The following is a 16858-nucleotide window of genomic DNA, read 5'->3' as shown; positions in this document are numbered from 1 at the left end:
GTCAGGAACATGTTATAAAAAAAATAATTTGTATTTTATTACATTTAATAATAAATTAAATAATTCATAGAAAATATATTTTATATTTAAAGTTTACGATTAATTACCTGATGTCTTGACCGTGCCCATTAATATTTATTGGTCTTGCCAGTTTCTATCGCTATTCTCCCTGGAGGTTTGAAACCCAGCTAAATTCCATAATTTAGTTAGTTTTAATTAAATCAAATAAATGAAACTAATATTTTTTAGTTTATTAACTATTTGTTAATGATCTTAGCTACTCACACCATAAATAAATGGAAGATACGCACTTCTGGATTCAACAAAAGATCTGTCGTGCTATCGATAGGGAAACATTTAATGTTGCTTATAAGATAGTATCGAACATATCGAAAGAGTCTTTATTAATTCCAAATAATTCCTATGATTATTTTCTTCTTAATATAACAATAAGAAAAAAAAATAAATCCCAATTCGCACAAATATGCAAATACATGAACCTTGTTTAACTCTCACCAATAACAACCATCTCTATACAACTGCGATAGCTTCCGAACAATTGCTGGAACCTAACTATCGATAGAGCTATCGAAGAAGTGCCAGCTCTTTTGAACATAACCTTCCTTTTCCATAATTTTTTGTGCTGTGTACACGTGTTTCCACAATGGCACCCGTCGAGAAAGCTAAAAAGTTGGCCAAATCGGCCAAAAAGGGCAAGAAGCACCCGGTCAACTCCTACCTGAAGGGCGGCATCCTGCGTTACTCCAAGGCGCAGGTAAATATAACTGAAGACGGCGTGGCAACGGCTTCTGGCGGTGTGACGCCTCCTCCTCTAGCGGAAAGAGACAAAAGCGGCGTGGTTTACATATGGCTTGCCTACTGGATTATCTTAAAATCGGAAAATAATAACTAATATAACCTGTTGAATCGTTGAGAATGGCCTGGTTTTAGGGTCAATACCTTGCCTGAAAATGTGTGTTGAAAATGATGATATTTCCATGCACCACTCTGAATGCTTCTAACAAGCAAAGTGCAGATTATGGATTTTCTGATTTACAATACTATAAAATAACAAATTTATGGAGTTTACAACTAGTAAACACAATTTAAAAACTATCTGTAATGGATACCTTTCAACAGTTATGGTTGTAAACTCTATATTTTGATTAACAAAGTAGCTATGATGATATTTCCATGCACCACTCTGAATGCTTTTATAAGCAATGTGCAGATTATGGATTTTCTGATTAAACTACAACAAAATAACAAAGTAATAGAGCCTAAAAATAATTAATATAATTCAAAAAGTAATCTGTAATGGATTCCTCTCAACAATTTTGGTTTGAACCTTTGTATTTTGACTGTGATGATATTTCCATGCACCACTCTGAACGCTTTTATAAGCGAAGTGCAGATTATGGATTTTCTGAACAAAAAATATAATGAAAAAACATTGAAAATCATTTATAAAAAATCTATTTCCCACCCACAAACACTTACTAATAGCTTTTACCCCCTTACAGATGTACAAGCGTCGTGCCCTGTACCGCCTGAAGGACAAGAAGAGCCCCGTGGTGGAGAAGGTCAAGGTGCCCATCAAGAAGGTGAAGAAGATCGGCGGTCCCAAGAACGGCGGTGAGCGTACCGTTTTCCTGAACAAGTCCAAGGCCACCTACCCCACCAAGACCTTCGTGAAGAAGCGCCCCTCCAAGGCCAACTTCAGCGAGCACAAGCGCAACACGCGCCGCAACCTGAAGCCCGGCACCGTCTTAATCCTGCTGGCTGGTCGCCACCAGGGCAAGCGTGTCGTTCTGCTGAAGGTGCTTGCTTCGGGACTGCTGCTGGTCACCGGACCCTTCGCCCTCAACTCGTGCCCCCTGCGTCGCGTCTCCCAGCGCTACGTCATCGGCACCTCGTCGAAGGTGGATCTCGGCGCCTTCAAGGTGCCCGAGCATCTGAACGACGCCTATTTCCGTCGCCTTAAGGCCAAGAAGGACAAGAAGAGCGGCGAGGCCGATATCTTTGCGGCCAAGAAGGAGCGCTTCGTGCCCAACGAGCAGCGCAAGAAGGACCAGAAAGAGGTGGACGCCGCCCTGCTGAAGGTGATCAAGGCCCATCCCGAGGGCAAGTTCTTTGCCAAGTACTTGCAGAACATGTTCGCCCTGCACTCCTCCCAATACCCACACCGCATGCGCTTCTAAACGTTGCTGCCTGGGTGGTGAAAACAACTTCAGTTTAAGGATTTCTAAACACTTTGTACAAGCAGAAGCGAGCCCATTCAACGCTGCTGGTTAGACAGAAACAGAATTTGTAAAATAAATCTTACAAAACGGAACAACCATAAATTAATTAATGCTGTAATAGTCCATGGATAGAGCAACTTTATTAGGATTTGAACAATCCATAAAGACATCATTTTGTGTTCTATAAAACAACAAATCACTTCAAATTTTGACGAAAATATTAGAGCTGAGTAATCCATTGGTTAGGTGCTTATATTAAACTCATTTTTTATAGGCGGTGGATCGGGGTACTCCGGCTGCAGATTGAGAGCCGCCAGCAGTTTCCTTCGGCCGTGGATATGCCACAACATCTCGCGGTAGGAGCGCGGCAGCACCTCGTCCAGTATCTTGTCCGCCCGGTAGGTGAGATAGAAGACATTGGTGGTCTGGACCTTATCGACGCTTTTGAGATCCCACACCTGGGCGACGGTCATCAGCTGTACGTAGTTCTGAGCGGTGTAGACGACGTGGGCGGTAAGCTGGAGAAAGGTGTTCACATGCACAGGATGCATAAAGCTGATGTCCGAGATGCACTTGAGGATGGGGCGGTCTCCCAGGTAGATGCTGGCCATAATGAAGCTTATTTCGACGGCCTGGCGCATCAGGTAGCCACCGAAAATGGTGTTCTGGGCATTCCGGTTCTCCGGAAACGGGGCAATCATCGTCGTCTGCAGGGAGTCCTCCATCCAGCGGCATTTCGGCGGAAGGACGCGCTTGTTTAAGTCCATCCCGTTTAGAGGCGTCGTCCTCTTGAGGATCTCGTACATGATTGTCTGTTCGTGCTCCCTGGGCGGGGAATTAAATACAGAGTCCTGGGCCGTTATACGCCGTGTCTTCTGACGCTTCTCCGCCTGCTGTTGAATCAATGTCTCCGTCTCATCACCCACCTGGAGGGGATTTATGGGTGCCGCACCCGTATTCGTGGCATTCCTGGCCACCATCACAAAAATGGCCTTCGTCACATCGATGTATTCGCCGTGGGCAAGCTGTCTGACATAGATGATGATCTCCATTGAGCTGCGACCCGTCCAAGAGACGTGTCCACTGATCTGGATGTCCTGGTTGACCTGCAACCTCTCTAGGTTGATGAAATCCACCTTGTCCACCAGCAGGGTGACGAAGGTGTAGGGAAGCGGGACTCCTTCGGGCAGAGCCGGTAGCTTGACATGACGATGGCATATCCACACGGCGAACATGTCCAGCTCCTCCATAATACGTCCCAGCCTAACCCGCCCAAGGTGATTCACATACCGCTCACGGATCAGTTCACTGGCACTCAGAGGCAGAATGACCATGGTATGGGAGTCGAGCATTGTCCTCGGCGGCAGATCCTCGTGCTTTGGCTGGTGCTTCAGGAGGTGGTCCCGCGCCTTGGGTATGGTGTGGTAACCTACATCAACGCCGGATTGCTCTTGTATTTTCTGGATCACTGTTGGACGAAGGGACGACTTGAACCTTGGAGACTTACTCTGGCAAAGGTGATGGCCTTACTCACCCTCTGCCAGCGTGCCGGAGCAGTGATCCGAGGTCACTTTAGGTTCCTTGTTCTGGGCAAAATTCCTGGTAGGGAGTGCGGCGCAGCAGCTTTTGTTTATAAGCCATTTCCTGGTAGTGCTGGACGTGTTGCTCCTCACCAGCAGCCTTCCCAGTCCGTAGGGCACCATACGCTGCATCCTACCACGATTAGGACAGGCGTCCTGGTGAAACTACAACTTCCTGGGCGAGGAGAATTCTTAATACGTAACAAGGTTCAGTTCGATTGCATTAGCATCGAGTGTTGGCGTTGGCTGGCACTTGGACGGCACTCGAGAGAATGGCACTGGGAACCGAGGAGAATCGCCAGCAGAGCGTGTTCTGGGTTACATGCCTCTCACCATCAACTGAGCACGTGTCCACTTGGATGATAGTTTGAGTGAGAGAATCGCTACCTCCACAGAGAAAAACAAGGCGAACCTGTTTTAAAATTAATAAAGTCTTATACCATACTAAATTAATTAGTAGTATTTTATAACGGAAAAAGAACATATTCATCTGGTAAGAAATTTCCCTAATAAAGTGTAACATATTTGTTTCAATTAACATAAAAATGGCATTTTAAATGCCTACTTATACGAAATATACGTCATTTATAATTTTGAAGGATTTTCTCTAAATTCGAATATTTTTGTATATGTTAAATTATAAAGTAAAGATGTATGAATATGGTTTAACTTAAAATCTATACAAAAAACAAACTATGAATTTAAAGTTTGACAAACCGTTTGAATTTACGAATATAACTAAATTAATATTTATTTACTATTTCTTTTGCAGTTGCTCTGTTCTAAACCTGAATAGATTCGCTTTGCAATTTAAAAAAAGTGAGAAACTTGTTTGAAAATTGTGAATATAAATTAAGTACATATATTATCATCTAGTTTTTCAGTGCTTTTCTAACAAGTCACAATCTAATCTCTCAACTGAAGGTGTACGGATGAGCTCGCAAAGGTGTGTAAAGATTTAGTCGGGAAAAGTATGTATGGAAAATTTCCCAAACAAAAGCTATCCGAGGTCAGTATTTCTAATCATGGAAGTAACTTCCGCTCTGTCTCATTTATATAAATATTATTTATGTGTTAGTTTCTTGTTTTCAGAATCTACACTAATGGCAGTCTTTGCTTTGTTCCTTGAAAGCTTCGGTGCTTTCGAACCTACGCCGACCGTGGGTATACCAGATGGTTTCGTGAAAGGATAAGGGCAGCACCTGCGGCACCACAATGTCTTCCGACACGGCAAAGGTGAAGTTAAATGTGTTGGTCGTAACCTGGTCGCCTGTGTTCTTGTCGATTACATCGCACACCGTTCTGATTTGGAGGTAATTGCGCCAAGTGTAGACCACGTAAGCGGTCGTCTTGATGAGGCTGTCCACGGGCACGGGCTTCTGAAAAACGATGTCGGAGATTTGCTTCAGATAGGGACGACTCTTGCTGTACAGAAATACAGCTACCCAGCTGATTTCAAGGGCTGTCCGCATTAGGTAGCCGCCAAAGACCCGGTTATGATGGTTCCGATGTTCCGGAAACGAGGGTGTGGTGTTCGTCTGGAAAGAGTCCTTCATCCAGCGACAGTTCTCCGGCAGATTGCGCTTATTCAGCTCCAAGGTGTCCCTGGCCGAGGTCGTCCTGTGTAACTCGGACATAATCGCTATCTCCTCAACCGTAGGCTGGAATTGTTCGGTGCTGCTCACCCATTCCTGACGACGCCGCTTCCTCTCGGCACCGCCCGCCAGGATCACCTTCTCCTTCTCATTGGATGGTTCAATGGGATTCACCGGAGCCGCAGCTGTGTTGGTGGCATTTCTGGCTCCCATCAGAAACAGCGCATGGGTGACCGGATTGATCTCACCATCGATCACCTGCTCCAGCCACACCACAACCTCCATGGAACTGGAGCCCACCCAGGAGACGTGGCCGGACAGTCGGATGTCATGGGTACCAAGTGTATGGTTTGCGGCAAAGTCAATGTTATCCACCAGGATAGTGACAAAGGTGTATGGCAGGTGCACTCCCTCAGGCAGAGTGGGCACACTTAGATGTCCATGACAGCACCAGGCTGTGGAGAAAGGTTTAGATGATCGATTGGAAATTGATATGAAGGCTGCCCCTACCCGCAAACAAGTCCATGTCCTCCATGAGCCTGCCCATGCGCACGTGGCCGTAGAAGTTCATATACTTGTCCTGCATCAGGCGGTCCGTACTCAAAGGAATAATGGCCGAGCTGAAGGAGTCCTGCATGGCTCGCGGCGGCAACTCCTCTGCCTTGGGTTGGTACTGGAGTAGATGCTCCCTTGATTTTGGCTGCAGATTGTAACCAGGCTCCAGGCCCAGCCTCTGCATCATCTTCTCCTTGACTGGGGAAGAGAGAAAACCCGATGCAGTAGGTGTTGCCTAAATGGACATGGGGTACTTACTTTCAACTATGGTTTTTGATTCAATCGGTTCCTTCGATCCCTTAATGTGCATTGGTGGCGGCGGTGCGTAGTAGCGTCTATAGGGGACCTGGCATTAGGCTGTCAGAACGAATACTTAATACTCACTTGTTGGACCAGACCTTCAAACGGATCGTTCCCCTTTGAACCCCACACAAACAACGATGCATTTTAGTAATGAAAACTATAGAGGTTCAGGTATAAAAGGTACAATTTACAAATAGTCCATCCAATTCCGGTTTCGAACAAGAATTTGATTTGGACATTAAACTTTCAAAAATGTAGTAAACTTTCAGGAAGTTTGATTAAAAAATCAAATAAATAATAAATAGAAAAGTAAGAAAAAGCTTTTCAAATTAAAGTTAATGCATTTTTGGCTAACTTAATATTGTTTTAAAATTCGGTTTCTAATCCAAATAAAAACTGCAAGGGTGTATGCATGTTTGCATATTGCAATCAAAATGTATTAAGGAAAATCTCTGATCTATATTGTTCTTAAAATCAGTTCTCCATTAATTTAACTCCTTTATTTACTAAATTGCATATATTTTCGGTGATGAATTGTAATATTTAATAGTTTTTAGATACAAAATATTGTAAACACTTCAAAGTGGGACAATCAAATTTAGCTTTTTTTACTTGCTGCCTATATATTCATCGGATTCCAAGTTATCTAAGTTATTTTGTAAACACAGATCTGCTGTAATATCATAATTCTCATGCCATAGCCTCGCATAATTATCATTTGGGGATGGGAAACACTCACAAGATGCAACTTCTGACCTATTTCAGACCCATGCTGGCCTCGAACTTGCGACGTCCCTGGATGTACCACATGGTCTCGTGATAGGATCGTGGCAGCACTTCAGTGACCGTATCAGGAGCAGAGAAGGTGTAGTAGAACGTGTTGGTAGTCACCTGGTTGCCTGTGTGTGTGTCCAGGACATCGGCCACGGTCATGATTTGCACATAGTTGAGCTTGGTGTAGACCACATACGCCGTCATCTTGATGAAGCTGTCCACTCCCACCGGCTTCTCGAAACTGATGTCCGAGATGTGCTCCAGCTTCGGACGCGTCTTGCAGTAGAGGAAGGCTGCCGCCCAGCTGATCTCCAGGGCACTGCGCATGAGAAATCCTCCAAAGACCCGATTGTGGTGATTGCGATGCTCCGGAAACGAGGGAATTGTGCTCATCTGGTAGGAGTCCTCCATCCAGCGGCAGTTGGGCGGAAGGATGCGTTTGTTCAGCTCCAAGGTGTTACTCGGCGTGGTCCGCTTGTATAGCTCGTACATCAGCGTCTGCTCTGGGTCGTTGGGCTCCACCTTGAACACCGATTGGGCGCAGAGTATCTGGCGTTGTTTCTTCCTGTCTGCCCCACCCGCCAGAATCACCTTCTCCTCCTCATTGGCCGGCTTTATAGGATTCACAGGTGCTGCAGCCGTATTGGTGGCATTTCTGGCCGCCATCAGGAACAGGGCACGGGTCAGCTTTTGATAACTTCCGCCAACGAGCTGTTCCAGCCACACCACTACCTCGATGGAGCTAGTACCCACCCAGGAGACGTGACCGGATAGACGGATATCCTGAGTGCCAGATGCCAGCACGTTGGTAAAGTCAATGCGGTCCACCAGGATGGTCACAAAGGTGTAGGGGAGATGAACTCCCTCCGGCAGACTGGGCAACTTCAGGTGCTTGTGACAGCACCAGGCTATGCGGAAAATCGAACATTATTAGAACCAAATATGTAAAGCTTTGAATAGATTCTAAGCACTAACCAGCAAACATATCCATATCCTCCAGGAGCCTGCCCATTCTCACGCTACCCAAATAGGTCACATACTTGTCCTGCAGAGTGCGATCTGTGCTCAAGGGTATAATGGCTGAGGTGAAGGAATCCTGCATGGCCCGTGCTGGCAGATCCTCCAACTTGGGTTGATACTTTAGCAGATGCTCCCGGGACTTGGGCAGCGGATTATAGCCGGGCTCCAGACCCAGCCGAGTCATCATCTCCTGCTTGACTGCAAAGGGAAAGCTGATTAACATGGATCTTATTGGGTTTTGGAATTTCCACTTACTCTGCGCCATGGTTCCAGACTCATTGGCCACCGCCGACTGCTTAATGTGGGTGGGAGGAGAGTAGTGACGCCTACTGGAGCGGAGAATATTTATTCAATACACAGAATTAATATTTATGGGACACTTACCTGGACGTCGCCAAGGTAATTGGAGACACCTTGGCGGTCACCTCCATGGAATTTCTGACCCGGACTAAGCCCCAGCACTTTCTTGCCCCCAACATGGAACGCAGCATTTTGTTTTAATTTAATATTTGAATTATTTGTGCAACTTCTAGATTTGTTGTGTGTGTAACTCGCCTTTGAAAAGGTGGAATATCAGCTGGTTGCCGAAACAGCTGGTCACAGTGGATCGATTAGAAGCGTGGGAGTGTCAAAAATGTAAATTCAATTTAATGAAACTAACCACTCACACCATAGATATTCGAATAACTATATTGATATATTTATTATTTGTTTATTCAAAGTATTAAAATTAAAGTTTGTTATTGAAAAACTTGCATATAAATCATATATGTATTAAGTAAATATGTAGATTCTCTTATTTGGCAGTTAAATAAATAATTACAAGAAAAGAATATATATTTGTAAATTAATTTAAAAAAAATTTTACAGTAAATAATAATAATCTTATTATTAAGTTATTTTTATGGCCATTTCGTACCCTCTGGCCCACTGTGGTTCATGCGTATGATATATACATACCTCGTATGACGTCACCGCGAGCATTGCTAATTTTTTTTGGTCACTGGATCCCCCGAGATAGCGTCAGCCAAATGCCTTTCTGTTTAACACCTTTTAAATCTGGGTCGTTTTGGAATGATTGATCATTTAGATTGTAAATGAGAGTTCCCCTCATTAAAATTATTAATTGAATTTTTGACAAACCTTTACCGTGATAATCTTAACAGAATAAAAGTTAAATTAATTGGAAAATTAAAAAACCACACATTAAAATAAAACTATATGCACTGAAACAACTTTAAGTTAAATAAAAGGAAAGCTAGAAAAAAGGAGCCAGAACATCTATAAAATAAAAAAGCACTCTAGAGAAGTATTATCTTAAATTGTCTAGCTGTAAAAACATAACTTAATTACAAAATTAATTCTTTATTATAAATATAACTTCATTATTTATACAACTAAAGTGTAAAAAATATAAAAATATGACAAACTTGCCGTTTATAGGTTTAATTCCTTAAGGGCAAAGTTCAGCACCACCGGCAGCAGGCCGGCATCTTCCAGATCCAAGATCTGCTGCCGCAGATTATCCACTGGACGGGAATGTATCAGCTGAAAGCAAAGGAATTAAGTAAGGATCTAAAATGGATCCAGAGGTCATACCGCTTTGATCTTAGTCCTTTCCCCCGAACTCTCGCAGAAGCTGAGGATGGCGGCGGCCATGTGGGGTCGATGGATGACGACACAGTACTCGGCGAACTGCAGCAGATTGAGGGCATGGACCACGGGGCAACCCTGCAGCCGTAGGAGGGTCTTGTGCAGCTGCTCCTCCTGGGCGAAGGAGCGTGTCTGCACGGCATTCTTCAGCGGATGACACAGCACATAATCCCAGGCCAGGGCCAGGCCGTCTATGTGTAGGAGATGAGGTCGGCAGCTAAGCACATCCAGCAGAGCGTTGAGTTCTCGCACCATATTGAACATGATCATGCGCTTGAGAATCCCGTTCCAGATTTTGGGCAAGTGCACGTCGAAACCGAGGCATATGTTGGCCATCACCTCCAGGGAAAGGGGATTCTGGGCGTTGCGCTGCCAGATCATCTTCAGAATGTCAATCTTGTTGCATTGCTCGCCGGCGAACTTCTCAAGGTTCGACTTGTAGCCGAGCGTCTTCAGGTCGTTGACGCATTTGATGCTGATGAACTGCTTCTGGTTGATGGTGCTGGTGAAGGAGTTGCTGCCATCGTTGAGCTTTGAGTAGCACTCGTACATCTGCAGCTGCGTAGAGGTATTCGTGGAGCTAGGGATAAGCTCATTAGCTGAATTAAATTTTAGATTTTTTATAGTTTCTTACCCGCCCTTAAAGATCAGGCCTACCAAGAACTTGACGGCGTCTGCCTTTGGCCAGCTAGACAGGATGTAGAAGGCTCTGTTCACATTCTCGCTGGCATTCTGAACGCCAGCGCCGCCATCTGCTCCGCTCGGATGCTCCGCCTCCTCCATGAAGGTCTCCTCCAACATTGTATTGTCCGCCGGCTCCATGGTGACCGATAGCCACTTTTGCAGCAACCGAAACTGTATGGTGTCCAGGCAGAGGCCGTGAAGCTTGGCTATCTCTCCGACCAGCGCATTGATGTCCACCTTTGTGGACTTAAGAATGAGCTCATGATGGTACAGGCTGTTGATCAGCTCGCTGGGATTTTCCACTTGATTCAAGAGTTTCTCGTCCGTCAGGCCGTAGACATGCAACAGATGTTGCGTCTTCTGGATGGGATAGCGTCGCCTCACCTTCGCCATGTGCTCCTTGTCGGTGATGAGGTCGCCCTTCTCCTGCATGAACTTCCAGCACTCGTAGGAGGCCTCCACCTGGTCAGCTCCGTCCCGCGCATAGTTGGACACATAGTAAAGAATCAGGAACGCCTTGTTCGGATTGTGTATGTTCTCGACGAGGCGGAGAATGGACATGAGGAAAGCATTATTCGTGGGATGCAAGCTCCAGGACTCTGGCTCATTCCTGGACTTGTACTCGGCTATTGAGTTCTTCACCGCCGACATGCAAAAATAGTCACAGTTTTGGGCACTGTCCTTGGAGCCCTTAAGCGAGGTGTGCATCTGTATTAGAGGGAACCAGCCCAGGCAGTTGTCCACGCAGAGTTCGCTGACTGGAAGGTATTTCTTGAGCATGTTATGGAATTGAAAGAAGATTCCCTGTACCCACCCAGGATATCCTTCAGCGGCTGCTCCACAATCGCCTTGAAGGGCAAACGATAACGCGAGATCTTGGGCAAAATGCCATTCTCCTTGTGCGATTTCAGCCACATGTCCGTCTCGAATTGACTTGGACGATTACGACGCCTGCCGGTCATCTTGTAGCGCAGAAAGCGCAGGATATTCTTCCATATCTCCATCTCTTTGGGTGCGGCATTGAAGAACATCAGGATGTTGATCACACACATGTACAGCTCGTAGAAGTAAATGTTTATCTGGACAATGAAAGAATATAATGTTAGGGCGAAAACCATTTGCTTTCATCGAACTTAAACTTTCTTGAGAACTGATTCTTATTAAGTTCCTTCGGAGACCAGTTACAAGAACTCACCTCCTCGATGAACAGCTTCAGTTTTGAGGTAAAGAGCTCTACGTTCTTGATGGCATCGATGTAGGGCTGGCACATGTCAAGCATTTCCTGGGCGCTGCACAGCATCACCAGCTTCTCGTCGCCAAAGCTATCGCGATGGATATCGAAGCGCAACTCCTGGCCACTTAATATACTCAGTATCTGAGTGATTAGGATCTTCTGGAAATCAAAGCCAAAGTCTTTGCTTATACGCTCCAATAGGCGCACATCCAGCTGCTTGTTGTGGAACTCCTTGAGCAGATCCTCCACACTGTCCATTTCCGCGTTGAATTTGCCTATGATGCGCGGGTCCTGCTGGCAGAACTCCAGGTAATAATACAGTTTCAGGCGTCTGCAATGATTTGTTATTGCAAAGGAGCTCGCATTTATGTTAATTTGTATGTATACTTGGCTCGTATCCTTTCCACAGTCTCCACATCGTCCAGATGCTCGCTGTACATGGCGGACAGCGTTAGGCAATTGATCATCTGCAGGTCGGACTTCACCTCCTTGGAGAGTTTATCGAGCAGGGCCATGGCATCGCTATTGACCGCCAGCATGGTGAAGAGCTCTATAAAGTTGACATTCTTGTTGCTCATTGCATTGCGCAAAATGCGGCGCAACTGTAAGGTGATGAAGCCCTCGTTGATGATCCGCTTGCTGAGGCAGTTTTGTTGCTGGTATTCCAACAGATACTGCAGGATCACATACCAAACGTCGTGCTCCTTGGTCTTGGTCAGCAGCTCCATCGATTGAAAGAAGTCGGTCTGAGCGCTGTCTATCACCTCCGAGATGTTCTCCGCCAAACCCTGCCGTATGTGCATTAGCAGCGAGTTGTTAGGCTCACCCTCGATCACCATTAGCCGCAGAGTCCTGGCCAGAAACTTGACTATGGGCAGGTGAGAGCCAAGGATTTTCTATGGAGCGTAGTTAGAGATTATCTATTAGCATATCCTAGGGACTTGAAGGCGTTATTTCCTTTCATACGCTACCTTTTTCTGCGGCTGCTGCACCGGCTGCACCTCCACCTCATCGAATATGGACACTGATGGGCGCTTCTTCGTCGATGGCACCTGCAGTACGGGCTTTGTGTCAAAGGAGCCGTTGACGGCGCTGCTAAAGTTAAGTGTACTCTCGCCAAAGGCCAGTGTCGTGCCGTCCAAAGTGCGACAAATGTGCTCGTTAACGGACTGCTCCTTGCCATCATAGTGTTTCTTGAGGGCATCCAACGGATAGTGGATCACCACCACCCTCACATACTTGATTACCTCGATAAGATCCCGGCGACGACTCTGCTCGTGAATCTGGGCGGCTGTGAGCAGCTCGTAGGCGAGTGGAAAGCTTAGCGGATCGCTGTCAGTAATCAGCTGGAGAGAGGAAGGGAGATCTGACCAGGAGAGAGAAGTCATTAACTCGACAGAAATACAAGGAATGAGATCAGTACCCACCATTGTCGGTGCCTTTGGCATTCTCAATTTGCTGGATGATCAGCTCGAGTGCAAGGTTGATGAAATCCTCGGCATTGGCCGGCACGCAATCGATGAACTGCGTCACATAGTAGGCAATGGCACAGCTCAGTGGCAGGCAGGATACGCGCTGACAAATGCGGTGGAGGCCAAAGACCTGCGTCAAGGCGAGAGCCGTGCACAGCTCCAGCATTTCGCTGACAATGAAAGCGGGCATATTTAGCGTGGCCTGAGCACGCTCCACGATTCTTTCAATGGTGTCGTCCAGCAACTCGTGACGCTTCTGCAGCGGAATGAGTTCATTGCTACAGCTCAGTTCGATGCCGAATTTCTGATGGAGCTGGAAACGATGCTTGATCATCAAGTAGCGCCGCTCATACGAGGCTTCCGCGTGCGGTAGAAAGAGCTTGAACAGTTCCATGACATTCTGATGCTCCTGCGCCTTGGTTTCATTCTTAAAGGCAGCCTGTGTCGTGTTCTCCAGCAAGGTTGCCAGTATCTCCACCACATGCTGCCCGTCCTCCGAATACTTTTCCTTATTCAGCGTCTTGAAGAACTCGTACGCCTGCTCGATTTGGCCGCGACGCGCCATCTGGTAGCAGCAATGGAGGTTAGCACTCACAGAGATGTCAGGCGCCGCCTTGGTCAATGCCTGGATGTCATGCAGCATATCGGGCAGGTTCATCTTAACGATGCGCATCGCAAAGAGCTCCACATTGAGCTCCGAACTGTCTGCCGGCCAGCCGTACTTGGCCTTCATGATCTTTATCACCTGGATTTCGTACTCATCGTTGATCTTCATGGCCAGCGGATTGGTGGAGTTGCGTAGCCGGATGAGGGGAGCTAGTGATTCGGGCCAGGGAACTGGAGCGTTCCTGAGCACAGACAAGGCACACTCCAGACGACTGTCCTCGTTGTGCAGCAACTCGATGCAGGCCATGGCCCGATCTAGCCAATTGCTCGACGATTGGCGACTGGCCACCAACTGGGATATATACTGCTTGATCACTTCCAGGGGATGGCGACCCTTTTCCTGAAAGATCGGGTACAAGAAGTTCTCAACGAGTCGCTTTAGTTTGTCGAGCTGCACGTGCTGCAGGATGCTGAGAGCCGTGGCATCAATTGAGTCCTTCATGTAGTTGTCCAACGTAAAGCCCATATTGTAGTGGGTCTTAAGGACCGACAAATCCTGTAAAGCGTTGACCAGGTCTCGTAGTTTGCCCATATTGCGCTCCTGCTGCCGTCGGACGTCCCTAGAAAGGTTTGTAAGAACATTATCAAACCAATTCATGGAGATATACGGAGATCAACTCACGAATAGGTAAACTGTATCTCCTCAAAGATCTCCAGTATTTTGGTGGCAAATTCCAACCCAATGTCCGGCCAGTGGGGACTATACTGCAGCTTGCGTGTCATCTCAATGCTCCAGTCGGTGATGAACGGCATAATGCCAGGATGCGTGTTGCTCACCAAGGGTATGAATTGGCGCAGCCACTGCACCACATTGAAGGGCTTTGAGTTGCCGGGTATGAAGCCCAGCAGTGTGCGGAGCTCATCCTCGTTGAGCAGCGGCAAAATGCTGCAGGAATGCCGACGCCAAATGAGACAAGCCGTGGGCATATCCGTATTGAACAAGGACTTTACCATCCTGACAAGGTTCTTGTCGTAAATAAACTTCTGCCAGTCTGTATTGCACTCGTAGGGATCGGTAATAGCCAGTGTTTTCAGGCGATGCAGCTGTTCATCGATCTCAAGCATGTCCTCTTCGTCGTCCTTAAGGAGAGAGTAAAGATTATCTGGCATACTCCTGAAACAAGCCTCACCTCAAAGCTTAACCGCTTCTGAATTTCGCGCAGGTAACGCTCCAGGATGTGTCGCGAGCTCAGGTTGATCATGCGATGACTCTTTATAAAAGCCTTGTTCTCGATCTGCGCCAGCAACTCCAACAGGCTCTGGAACTTTTTATCCAGCATTTCATTGCTCGACGAAGAATTGCAGAGCTCGACGAGTATGCGCTTGGCCTTGGCCTCATAAATCGGCTGCAGGCACAGTTCAAACTGAATGCCAAATTCCTGGGAAGCAAAGAGGAAACCGTGAGTAAATTTCTTAACTAAATATATTCATGTTACCTCCGCCTCTTCCAGACGACCTTTGGCTATTAACTTCTTGAAACGATCACTAGGATCGGTTTCGGAAACAAGCATCATCTCGACCACCGTGGGTATGCTTTCCCGATTCACTTCCTTGGCGGCCAGATAATACAGATTCACCGCACACTTGGGCTGGCGCACGAGCCAGGCATGCGCCGGCACCTCCACTTCGTTTTTGCATTTCAAAGCTAAGAATTCAGAAGTTAAATATGGTAACTAATGAGGCAATAATACCTACAAGGATACTCCACAATCTTAATGAAGCGACCATCTTCCGTGTGCTTTGTCAGCAGTAGCAGCTCTATATTCTCCTCGCTGCACTCGATCACCAGCAAATCCTCGATGAGCAGGCTCTGGCGCTGAGCGGTATGGCACATGTATACAGTGCGAGTGTACGGACAGATGTCCAGCAAGTGTCCAGAGTTGGTTAGCGCAATCCTTCAGGGATTTTTACAGAAAACTATATATATTTTAGGGCTAATAAAAGTGTCTAATTAACTCACACGCAGTGCTCAAGATTGTAGATTTGCTTGAGATCACCGAAGTGATCAAGCAAACTGATACGTGTGAAATCCGAGCTGGAGCTCGTCCTGAAGTTCAGTGTACCATGATCTCCTGTGATAATTAATCCATGATCCAAGCCCAAATCCTCTTGGTTGTTCTGGACATTAAGACTGCCGATCTGATGCTGCAGCAGAACCACACAGTCCACATTGGCATTAGAACGTCCCGTCGATGTACGCTTTATGGTGACATCTTCGAGAATGGCTTTCTCGTTGGCAATGGTTTCGTTTTCCTTCAGTGTCATATTGGAGAGTGATTCTAAAGAGCGCTCATCGATGTCACTAAGACTGAAAGTACAGAAAATACGAATACGAGGATGTTTGTCTATCAAATTCCTTAAGAATACCTTAAGGCTATAACTGACCTCCACAACTTACCAGTATATGCTGCCGTTCTTGCAGGTAAAATAAAACTGCTGGCCCAGTTGATGGATGCTCCGGAAGGTGCCACCTGTTACGCTTACGTCTTCAAGGTTGACGCACACGGCGAATAACAGCAATCCCTTGATGGACACCCCGTGGACCTCGCCATCGCTGAGGCCGCAGACAATAAGGTTTCCGCTGGCGGAGATTCCAACCGCCTCGATCGTGGCCCCAAAGTTCAGGCAGGCACACTCAGCCACCAGTTCGTCCTCGAGAAGCAGCAGGCACTTGTCGATAGCTATCACCATTTTTCCACACTGCACCGAAGCCAGCACTACTGGATATTTAGTCACCTAAAAAAACAAAGCGAACAAAGGACAAACTTGAACCTAACTGTAAGTTACATTTTACATATATTGCGGCGTCACCTCCTCTTCGCTGCTGATTTGGAATATGCCCCGAGAGGAGAACACATTGGATATGGTCTCATCCTCGCGGGATGATGCCTCGAAGTTGCCCCACATCCTTTTGAATCCACTTTTGTTTATATTGTAAGTCGTACAAAACACAATTTTGTAGCGCCAAATTATTAAGCGTCTCTTGATTTCGATTACGATTCCGATTCCGATATCCACCACAATCATCTGCTTCTTTGGGCCTGCCAACTCGGTTTTAGTACCTTTTATTTAATTTCTG

At 46.4% G+C, this 16858-nt stretch overlaps 5 protein-coding genes, 2 long non-coding RNA genes and 3 other non-coding genes across 14 annotated transcripts in view; 6 read left to right on the top strand and 4 right to left on the bottom strand.

Annotated features, from left to right (window-relative positions):
- The window catches only part of LOC147642537 (uncharacterized), a 216145-nt gene that overhangs the window by 194482 nt on the left and 4805 nt on the right, over positions 1-16858 (top strand). The gene's annotated exons all lie outside the window — the stretch shown is intronic.
- Positions 623-2335, top strand: RpL6 (ribosomal protein L6). Its single transcript, XM_020956356.2, has 2 exons — positions 623-775; positions 1524-2335. Exons 1-2 carry the CDS (start codon positions 665-667, stop codon positions 2199-2201), a joined length of 789 nt encoding a protein of 262 aa, XP_020812015.2. The 5' UTR covers positions 623-664; the 3' UTR covers positions 2202-2335.
- On the top strand, positions 977-1057 carry LOC147642541 (small nucleolar RNA Me18S-Gm1358). Its single transcript, XR_015273488.1, has one exon. It is a non-coding gene; the product is annotated as a small nucleolar RNA Me18S-Gm1358 (small nucleolar RNA).
- On the top strand, positions 1164-1253 carry LOC147642540 (small nucleolar RNA Me18S-Gm1358). The gene has a single exon (XR_015273487.1). It is a non-coding gene; the product is annotated as a small nucleolar RNA Me18S-Gm1358 (small nucleolar RNA).
- On the top strand, positions 1356-1435 carry LOC147642539 (small nucleolar RNA Me18S-Gm1358). The gene has a single exon (XR_015273486.1). It is a non-coding gene; the product is annotated as a small nucleolar RNA Me18S-Gm1358 (small nucleolar RNA).
- Positions 1712-4334, bottom strand: LOC110186994 (acyl-coenzyme A thioesterase 9, mitochondrial). The gene is made up of 2 exons (XM_020956350.2): positions 3778-4334; positions 1712-3711 (listed from the first exon to the last, which is right to left on the bottom strand). The coding sequence occupies exons 1-2, from the start codon at positions 3953-3955 to the stop codon at positions 2486-2488; spliced, it is 1404 nt and encodes a 467-aa protein (XP_020812009.2). The 5' UTR covers positions 3956-4334; the 3' UTR covers positions 1712-2485.
- Positions 4047-6551, bottom strand: LOC110186995 (acyl-coenzyme A thioesterase 9, mitochondrial-like). Of its 4 annotated transcripts, none has more exons than XM_020956353.2 (5): positions 6358-6551; positions 6232-6308; positions 5929-6171; positions 5122-5873; positions 4047-4235 (listed from the first exon to the last, which is right to left on the bottom strand). In XM_020956353.2, exons 1-5 carry the CDS (start codon positions 6417-6419, stop codon positions 4047-4049), a joined length of 1323 nt encoding a protein of 440 aa, XP_020812012.2. In that variant the 5' UTR covers positions 6420-6551. The 4 variants fall into 4 exon arrangements, with proteins under 4 accessions (XP_020812012.2, XP_020812010.2, XP_086696190.1 ...); XM_086840064.1 differs by lacking the exon at positions 4047-4235 and having other exon boundaries at positions 4924-5202; positions 5269-5873; positions 6358-6499; XM_020956355.2 differs by lacking the exon at positions 4047-4235 and having other exon boundaries at positions 5306-5443; positions 5509-5873; positions 6358-6499.
- Positions 4706-8909, top strand: LOC147642538 (uncharacterized). The gene is made up of 2 exons (XR_015273269.1): positions 4706-4769; positions 4902-8909. It is a non-coding gene; the product is annotated as an uncharacterized LOC147642538 (long non-coding RNA).
- On the bottom strand, positions 6758-8661 carry LOC110186501 (acyl-coenzyme A thioesterase 9, mitochondrial). 2 transcript variants are annotated; one of them, XM_020955695.2, is made up of 4 exons: positions 8455-8661; positions 8326-8399; positions 8026-8268; positions 6758-7958 (listed from the first exon to the last, which is right to left on the bottom strand). In XM_020955695.2, the coding sequence occupies exons 1-4, from the start codon at positions 8559-8561 to the stop codon at positions 7033-7035; spliced, it is 1350 nt and encodes a 449-aa protein (XP_020811354.1). In that variant the 5' UTR covers positions 8562-8661; the 3' UTR covers positions 6758-7032. The 2 variants fall into 2 exon arrangements, with proteins under 2 accessions (XP_020811354.1, XP_020811355.1); XM_020955696.2 differs by having other exon boundaries at positions 8326-8396; positions 8455-8649.
- On the bottom strand, positions 9416-16790 carry rod (kinetochore component rough deal). The gene is made up of 15 exons (XM_020955795.2): positions 16591-16790; positions 16178-16515; positions 15740-16087; positions 15475-15674; positions 15216-15424; positions 14910-15158; positions 14402-14859; positions 13069-14339; positions 12613-13007; positions 12029-12537; positions 11603-11972; positions 11222-11486; positions 10358-11165; positions 9670-10303; positions 9416-9618 (listed from the first exon to the last, which is right to left on the bottom strand). The coding sequence occupies exons 1-15, from the start codon at positions 16684-16686 to the stop codon at positions 9508-9510; spliced, it is 6261 nt and encodes a 2086-aa protein (XP_020811454.2). The 5' UTR covers positions 16687-16790; the 3' UTR covers positions 9416-9507.

The sequence above is a fragment of the Drosophila serrata genome, unplaced genomic scaffold, assembly GCF_035046125.1.
Source record: "Drosophila serrata isolate PLE 108 unplaced genomic scaffold, ASM3504612v1 contig_382, whole genome shotgun sequence".
NCBI classification, from domain to species: domain Eukaryota; kingdom Metazoa; phylum Arthropoda; class Insecta; order Diptera; family Drosophilidae; genus Drosophila; species Drosophila serrata.
This window is presented reverse-complemented; position numbering and strand designations above follow the sequence as displayed.

Bases quoted from the DNA above. Each gene is read 5' to 3' on its own strand.
- LOC110186995 (XM_020956351.2), bottom strand. From the start codon at position 6,419: ATGCATCGTTGTTTGTGTGGGGTTCAAAGGGGAACGATCCGTTTGAAG. The intron at 6,309-6,357 runs GTGAGTATTAAG...GGTCCCCTATAG, and splicing joins TTGAAGGTCTGGTCCAACAA to ACGCTACTACGCACCGCCGC. The intron at 6,172-6,231 runs GTAAGTACCCCA...TCTCTTCCCCAG, and splicing joins ATCAAAAACCATAGTTGAAA to TCAAGGAGAAGATGATGCAG.
- LOC110186501 (XM_020955695.2), bottom strand. From the start codon at position 8,561: ATGCTGCGTTCCATGTTGGGGGCAAGAAAGTGCTGGGGCTTAGTCCGG. The intron at 8,400-8,454 runs GTAAGTGTCCCA...TCTCCGCTCCAG, and splicing joins ATTACCTTGGCGACGTCCAG to TAGGCGTCACTACTCTCCTC. The intron at 7,959-8,025 runs GTTAGTGCTTAG...TTTTCCGCATAG, and splicing joins GGATATGGATATGTTTGCTG to CCTGGTGCTGTCACAAGCAC.
- RpL6 (XM_020956356.2), top strand. From the start codon at position 665: ATGGCACCCGTCGAGAAAGCTAAAAAGTTGGCCAAATCGGCCAAAAAG. The intron at 776-1,523 runs GTAAATATAACT...ACCCCCTTACAG, and splicing joins TGCGTTACTCCAAGGCGCAG to ATGTACAAGCGTCGTGCCCT.
- rod (XM_020955795.2), bottom strand. From the start codon at position 16,686: ATGTGGGGCAACTTCGAGGCATCATCCCGCGAGGATGAGACCATATCC. The intron at 14,860-14,909 runs GTGAGGCTTGTT...TCTCTCCTTAAG, and splicing joins AGAAGCGGTTAAGCTTTGAG to GACGACGAAGAGGACATGCT. The intron at 11,166-11,221 runs GTGGGTACAGGG...AATACCTTCCAG, and splicing joins GCCGCTGAAGGATATCCTGG to TCAGCGAACTCTGCGTGGAC.
- LOC110186994 (XM_020956350.2), bottom strand. From the start codon at position 3,955: ATGCAGCGTATGGTGCCCTACGGACTGGGAAGGCTGCTGGTGAGGAGC. The intron at 3,712-3,777 runs GTGAGTAAGGCC...TTCGTCCAACAG, and splicing joins CTCCGGCACGCTGGCAGAGG to TGATCCAGAAAATACAAGAG.